Genomic DNA, 8,342 nt, shown 5'->3' with positions numbered 1-8,342 from the left:
TAATTGAAACATGCGAAAATGACATCATCGGCTATAATTTATCGCTGATTCCGACTTTTCGCAGGTAAAATGAACACGGCCTTAAGATTCTTTACGTTGAGAGGGGGGTGCCAAATACATTGAGGGCATGTTCAGGTTATGCAGAACACAACAATAATACCTATGCACCTATCAGGAAGCACGTAACATGATCCCTCCCAGAGCCGTAGCCAGACTTTTTGGTGCCCTGTGCCAGAAAGAGCATTGGCGCCCCCCTCATTTTTCAAAGGGACATGATGCACCCAAAAAAGGGGAATGGCCTCATGGGGAAGGGCCAGGGAAGAGATAGGAGAGGCCAGGAGATGCTGGGGATGAAATAAGAGGAAGTTATAAGTGAGAATGATAATTAACAGAAATTTGACAGGCCCCAAACAGCGCCCCCTGGCCTGTGGTGCCCTGTGCGATGGCACCGGCCACACCCTAGCTACGGCCCTGATCCCTCTCACCAATACTGCATAAGTTATTACTGTGGCTGCTTTCATATATTGCATTATTTAATTAGTATTTGCATTTGATTTGTGGAAGGAAAACCAATTCCCATTTGATTTTTTTAAAAGGAAGTCAATGAATGTGTGAATACAGACAGTTGAAATGAAATTAGTACTATTATTTTATATTTGTGTCTATAGACCAGTAGCACGTTGTGCTGTTCCCACACCACCTGTATATGTGACATCATGCCATCACGGAAGGTAAGTGTTGGGCGGAGGGAGCTGGACACAGGAGCAGGCCTTTCCAAGTAGTGGGATGCCCTTCAAGGCACCCCAGAGTCATGAGACAGGCGCTACCGGGGCAGCTGGGGCTCCAACCCTCCTGTTTTGCGTTCCTGGGCAGCGGTACAAGTTGCACTGTTGAAATATGAGTACGCTACTGAGCTGCCTCCATGATGCTGCTTTAGAGAAGAGTCTTTCTTGTGCCAAGATGGCCGCCGCTTTAGTCTTCTGCACATGCAAGGCGCCATCTTGTCACTGTGTAATAGCGCCACAGTGCAACACAGACGTGGTCTACACAGCTCCAGGAGACCCTGCAATATATGCTGGCTAGAGACTACTAAAAGGGCAAAGCGCTTGCTTGTGTATATACACCGCTACCCACACACAAGCAGCGGCTGATGATCTATGTGTCCAGAACACTGACTCTATATGGGGGGGTTAGTGTTAGGCATCTTTGGGGGATGTTAGGATTAGGCACCACTGCGGGGGGGTTAGGGTTAGGCACTAAGGGGGGGCGGTAAGATTTAGGCACTAACGGGGAGAGTTAGGGTGCGGGGTGGGGAGGGTTAGATTTTGGCACCAAGAAGGGAGGATTACTATACTTACCCGACCCCTGTTGGGATACCGAGCATTGGGATGCCGCTGTCGGCATATTGACAGAAGGGAACCGGGACTGCCGGTATTTCATACCCCACCCATAGGGGATATAGAGGAGATACAGGACATGGTTGTAGAAATCCACAATAATAGGCTAATTTACCAATGTTGTGGCAAAATGAACATATCAACATTAAAAGAGATGCACAAATGTCACCCTTGTTCCTCGGTTATAGATGACATGGATCCTCCGTAGTTAGTTTTTCTCCATGGAACCCTGTGCTGCTGACCCCTTGCATTTTATTCCGCATGATGAGAACTTACCAGATGCCGTCAGATTCTCGACCTTCCAATTTTGTTTAGCTGATTCTAATCATATGGAAACACAGCACATGTACGCTATATATAACATATAAACATTGGCAGAGTCACTGTGCGGACCATTGTACGGTTTGGTTGCTGAGGGATTGCACTTCAGGTTTGTGGGCAAAGTACCAGGATCCCACCGTCATGATCTGCCAGTTCCTTTTAGTTTTGGGTCTGGTTCATGCAACCTTGGCCACAGTGAGCACAAACTTCAATGGCTGTCTTGGCCAGTTCTATGCTAGTACCCCGCCTACAGGATTCACCAGCCTGTCTGGTTCCATCAGCTCTGTCTGCTCGATGTACGAGACCTACAACAATCCTTTCTTTGCATCGCTGTATCACAAGGGTAACCGAAGCCCTCTGTACTCTGCCTATATCCTGGAAACCCGACCTGGTGACGTCACAGGAGCCGATCAGACCTTTCGACTGGAGCCACAGGTGAGTTGGGTTGTAATCTATCATGTGCAACATATATGAATGCGTAACTCTTAGTTTATGCAACACACAAGTCCAAATGGAGCTTCTCTCACACCGTAGCTTTCAATCCAGACTTTTCTCCAACTTCGATATTTGCTTAGTTATCTAAAACATACGCAGTATTCTGCTGAAATATTGAACCATGGAGGAATTCATGAGCTGACACTCGTCTAATGGCCAATACACTTTTGAATATCAACACAGTTCAGATGCAAATGTACCATCGAAATAAAAGCACAACACTTATGAATGGCCAAATAAGGTCACAGCTTTTATTTGTTAACTAAATTTGAATGATGGCACCAAAACAGCAGTCCCAGGACTGAAGGGGGCACACTTCCCCCCCCCGTGCAAAGGCCCTCTAAGGTTACACCTGGGCCCCACTGAATGACGACTACTCAGATCCCGACAGTGGAAACCCGACAGGAGGAGATGCCGACGCCGGGTGGTAAGTATCCTAACCCTCCCATGTGTGTCCCCCCCTAACCCTCCCTTAGGGGTGCCTATCTCTAACCTCCCCCCAGTGGTGCCTAAACCTAACCCTCCGCACCCTAAACCTAACCCTCCTGGGGGGTTCCTAACCCTAACCTCCCCCCAGTGGTGCCTAACTCTAACCCTCCCTTGCCCCCCTCAAACCCTAACCCTCCCTGGGGGAGTGCCTAATCCTAAACCCCCACAGGGGGTGCCTAAAGCTAACTCCCCACCGCGGTTAACACTTACCTGGGTCCGGTCTTTTACAATCGGGATACCGGCTGTCGGGATTCCGACGCCAGTATCTAGATCGTAGGAGAGATAGCGCCTTCTGCATTTTGCCTGGTGGGTGGGATGCCGGCGTCGGTATATCGACGGCCGGCATTTCGTCCGCTGGGACATTGACTACATCCCGTTCAGAGTGGTAAAAAAGTCCAGGCTCAGTCATTTCAGGAGTGCAGGGTTGCGGGCAAAATGTAGTCTGAATCTCGGTGCCAGAATCCCGACCGCTGACATCCCGACGGTAAGTATTAGGGTTGAGGGTTAGGTTTAGGCACTAGGGGGTGAGTTAGGGTTAGGCTGTGGGGGGAGGGTTAGGGTAAGCCTGAGGAAGGGGAGGGTTAGGGTTAGGCTGCAGGCGAGTGAGGGAGGATTAGGGTTAGGCTGCGGGGGAGGAGGGTTAGAGGAAGAGATAGGGGTTAGGGTACTTACCTCCAAGCATCAGGATACAGCTGTTTGTATTCTGATCCCGGAATCCCCGCCACCGAGACCCCGTACCCAAACCCAGGAGATGACCCATTGGCTGATACAGCAGAGGTGGGAGGGTACAAAGCTGATTGTCTATTTAACTAGTTTGATGCTTTTGCTTCTAAACCCAGTTTAATTTATTTACCCAGGGGTGGAGGGGCAGGTGCAAAGGACTTGGACCAGGCAAAATAGACGTGGCCACATTCCCAATATTGGGGATTATTCAGAGGTGGACGCTACTGCGGTAGCAGCTGTGTCTTTTGCCCACTGAAGTGCAAATCCGCTGATGTGCATACAAAGACGCACTATTGGCGCACCCTTGGCCGCGCCAACGGTCATTGCACCTGTCCCATGGCAGACGCAGAATGTCCAACCGAACATGGCTGCCGATGTCAGTGCAACTGTGTCTTACGACACACTTGCCGACACCAACATGCCCGTGACTGGTAGCCACCCCCCAAGTTAAACTGCCCATGGAACATGCGTGGATCTGCATGCAATTTTGAACTGCGTCTCTGGGCGGCAACCATCGGAGCACAAGCACAGTGCATCTCGGACGAGCGCAGAGGGGAAACCATCGGCCACTTGCGCCCAATGGCTTCCCTGCATCCACCTGTGAATCACCCCCACTGTGCATATGGATCCGATGTTGCACCTACATGCAATGCTTTCAAATTGTATTCAGCCCCCACCACATTCCACACATTTTGGGGCGCATCTATGGACAGGGGAAAGACTCAAAGTGTCTTTACGTGAATATGTGATAGGGTTACGTCAGGAGGAACAAATGTGCGCACTTAAGGCCCACGATAGCACAGGTTCTCAAACTCGGTTCTCAGGACCCCAAACAGTGCATGTTTTCCAGGTCTCCTGAAATAATCACAAGTGATATAATTAGCTCCACCTGTTGTTTTTTTTATTTTTTAAATGTGGCAGTGAGTAATGACTGGAAAATGTGACCTGTGTGGGGTCCTGAGGACCGAGTTTGAAAACCACTGGCGTAGATAATACAGTAAATAAGGGTCTGATTCTGAGTGAGAACCAGCGACGTTGTTTGGCGCAGTGGAGCCAATTTAATCTTCTGCGCATGTGTCCAGATATCGTACACACAGTGGCCCTGATTCAGAGGCACTCGCTATTTGCGAGCGCTTGCTCTTAATCAGGGCGGGACGTTTTTTTTTTCACCGGCCTCCAGGCCGCTCACTAAGCCATGGGTGACCACCCACAGCTTTAGCGGGCAGCCTGGCGATGGTCGCGATTATCGCGACCATCTGGCTTGCGAAAAGACCCTTGTGGTAGGGTCTCGTCCACCGCAATCCCCAGTGAACTTCCTGCTCTAATAGAGCAGGAAGTTCACTACTGACATAACTGGTGATGTCAGTAGGGCCGCCCATAAACGGCAGGCGTTCCTTCAGGAATGCCTCCATTTGTCCAGCCAACCCCCCTGCACGCCTACAAAACGGGGCGAGCTGTAAATCACAATCGACAGCCGCCCCATCTTGTAGTGAGTCCCGCACCGGGTGAAAATTCACTCGCTACGGGGCTCGCGCAATGCACTGCCCAGCTATCGACCCGCTTGCGAGCGCTATGCGCTCGCGAGAGGGTCAGAAATGCTTTGAAAATGTGTTCGGCGTTTCTGGACGGTCACAGGCAGGGCCGGCGGTTCTGAGCACTCTGTGCCGGCTCTTGAGAGAGCGCCCTAACCTCGCGATCAAATTTGGGGGCGTGGCCTAATTCCCATAGGTCACGCCCCCTGTGTGACGTTATTTGGAGACGTGCCCGCATGGCACGCCTCCAAATAACGTCAGTCTGGGGGTAAAGCCCAGCACTCCGTCACTGGCTGGGCTTCCCCCAGCCCTCTCCCGTCAGTGAATGGTTGCCGCGCGCATGCGTGCAGCATCCATTCGCTCTCCACGGGGGTCCGGCACCGCCGCACAGCTTCGGCGGTGGGGGTCCCCAGCCTCCCGATTTGACCACCCGCGGGCCACTTCGGCCCGCGGGTGGAACAGCAGGACAGTACTGTCCCGCTGAAATCGAGATGCTGGGGAGGGGTGCCGCCCTCTACGGGTGGCGCCCCTGTGCGACAGCACTGGTCGAACATCCCTAGAGCCGACCCTGGTCACAGGAAGGTGGCATAGGGCGCGAACGGAGATGGTCCGTCATAGGGGCGTGTTATGGGAGTGGTCTGGGCGTGTCGCTGATAATGGAAGCATAAACAGACGCAGAATCGTTCACATCGGAGGACAAGCTCAGGCAAAGAAACTGCATCTATCCTAGGGCTGGTGCACGATTGTGCGACAGATGGTACGGACGCTGGCAGAGGGCATCTCAGTCCTTGCGCATTTGAACGCACGGCTGTACAGCAGGGAAGGGCCTCGTCATGGCATGACGAGTCAAATTTAAGAAAATTCCTACTTAGGGCCATATTCAATTGTCTGTTTCCGGACTTTTTGCCGACATCGCTTGGTTTCTGAGAGAAAAAGTATCGCGCTCGTCCCCGCGTATCCGCGTATTCAATTTCAAACCGGTGAAAATGGCACCCGGCAAAATCGGAATGACCGAAAAATTCTGTCATTTTTGGTGAAATCAGCCTGACACCCCCAAAAGATGCTGTGACATGGGGTTTCACTATGGGTACCCCCGTATAGCCCTGCTGAAGGTATTTGGGGTATTTAAATGGTCTCAATAGCTGTTATTTTGCATCTTTGAAAAAGTGGTGAAGAATAGCGTTTAGCAAATTTTTTGGGGAAAAATTAGTAGTTCCGTCAAATTTTGGGTACTTGAAAATGGGTGCAAGCATATTCTACAGTGGCTAATGTGAACATTTAAAAAACTTGAAAAATCCACCTGCCGCAACCACCTGTAATCAGAAAAACACCTGCCGCATACTTGCGGACCCCCTCCCCAGAGTCTATTTCACTAGTTTTAAAGTTTGTCCCCCAACTTTGTTTTTTTTTCGCCCCCAAACTAAAGTACTTTTTTGGGGTGTCCTGTGCAAATTTTTTTGACACAGTTTACCTTTGAGGGACTGTCCAAGGGGTACTGGGTGGTTACTGGAAGTTTGTACCCCAAAACCCCAATTCTGCACTTTTTTACGACAACTATTCATGGGTGAAAGCTTTTCGCTGGTTCTTTTGCATTCACTTTTGGCACCTGCGAAAAGTTTCCGCAATTGGATACGGGGATAACTTCAGATTGGTGAAATGACATAATCTGCGAAAAAGTATCGCCGATAACAGCTTTTTGCCGGCAATTGAATATGGCCCTTAGTGTTCACCTAAGTCATGGAAGGAATATACTCCCCGACTTTCATGTTTCTAGGTCCAGGGGTTTGGGCTGGGCGTGATGAGTCAGTCAATGAGTCAGTTAATCAGGACATGTGATTTATACAGACCAGCCACGTATTGTCCAGAGACCTACCCATCATAAGTCAAATGCTTCCCCCTAACCATCTAATCCCCATTTTATTTTTACAACCCAATTGAACATGTACCTTACAAGGGCCAAAAAACTGGGACTGTTCCACTGAAAACGGGTTATTGGGTGGCATATATCTCTGTGGGACTTCAGTCCAGAAAATAGTTGCCCCAAAAAATGTCTGCCTCCACCGCTTATAAGTGATAGCTATGCTTTAAATAATGAAAATGTCCATTAATTGTGCATTCTGTATATTGCAGCTGGTGGACACCAGGCTTCCTCAGTATATAATGCTTCAGCCTGCGACGGAAACAGCGATCCGAGACCTCGGCCTCTCCGGAGACGCTACTGAACTCATAAAAAACGTTCAAGCCATCAACTCCGATTTTACAGGAAGTAGTTACCACAAGGGCCACCTCAACCCCAACGCAGACCACCCAGACGGGCCCTCGCAGAAAGTCACTTATACCCTGACCAACGTGGCGCCCATGTATGGGCCTCTGAACAGCGGAGCTTGGCGTAACAATGAGATGAGAGTGCGGGACATTGCGGCCAGCTGTGGCACAATGTATGTGGTCACCGGCGTGGTGCCTGGAAACAACTGGATTTCAGTAAGCGGGGTGCAAAGAGTCAACATTCCCAGCCACGTCTGGAGTGCCTTCTGCTGCCTGAACAGCAGCAACCAGCCAATCAGAGCCGAAGGGTCCCTGGCACCAAATGATGCCAACACAGTGACGTCTGGACTCACTATTGCCAGCCTGCAGAGCCAGCTGGGAAGCCTACTGGGGGTCAGCGTCACACTGTTCCAAAACAACTGCAGTTAAATTCGTGCAATGTCCGGTCAATAAATATTCTTCCAATATTGTGAAAGTTTTCGTGTAATGGTTGTAAAGGTTATAGACCACCCCCACCCCACCCCCTCAATAGTCCCATTTTTTTACTGAATAGTCAGATTACTGTGCTAAGTAAGTTGTAGCCTAGAACTGACCTGTCATCCAGCTTCTTACATAGAATGGGGGCTCCCATCTTGTGGGCTGAACCAATATTCATGAGAGAGCAGCTTATAAAAAGAAAACCCTAATGACATCGTTGAGGTATGAGGCACCGAGTGCCTCACTGATATCACTAGGAATTAGCAAAAGTGATATGTTACATTTTCCAAAAACATTATATCAGCCCACAAATTGTTTTTCTACCCGGGGGTGTGGGCCTGGATCAACAATTACCAATCTTCCACTGATCACCTAGGCAGACGAAGGTTAAGATAACACAGGACAATAATGCCATGCTTTGTGCAACACACATCGGAAATACCGGTTGGAAAAATGACACACTACTAAACACACTCATACAACATATATATATATATATATATATATATATATATATATATACACAGGTTGAGTCTCCCGTATCCAAATATTCTGAAATACGGAATATTTTTAGCATGACCGAGAAAGTGAAACCTTTGCTTTCTGATGGTTCAATGTACACAAACTTTGTTTAAAGAACAAA

General features: G+C 49.4%; 1 protein-coding gene across 1 annotated transcript; it reads left to right on the top strand.

The window, feature by feature from the left end:
• The first annotated feature begins 1,859 nt into the window (after positions 1-1,859).
• LOC148542301 (endonuclease domain-containing 1 protein-like) lies at positions 1,860-7,651 on the top strand. The gene is made up of 2 exons (XM_088469061.1): positions 1,860-2,153; positions 7,088-7,651. The coding sequence occupies exons 1-2, from the start codon at positions 1,860-1,862 to the stop codon at positions 7,649-7,651; spliced, it is 858 nt and encodes a 285-aa protein (XP_088325187.1).
• Positions 7,652-8,342: the final 691 nt, after the last annotated feature.

The sequence above is a fragment of the Taudactylus pleione genome, unplaced genomic scaffold, assembly GCF_031769625.1.
Source record: "Taudactylus pleione unplaced genomic scaffold, aTauple2 ptg000013l, whole genome shotgun sequence".
NCBI lineage: Eukaryota > Metazoa > Chordata > Amphibia > Anura > Myobatrachidae > Taudactylus > Taudactylus pleione.
The sequence above is the reverse complement of the archived record's forward strand: the minus strand, read 5'-3'. Positions and strand labels throughout refer to the sequence as shown.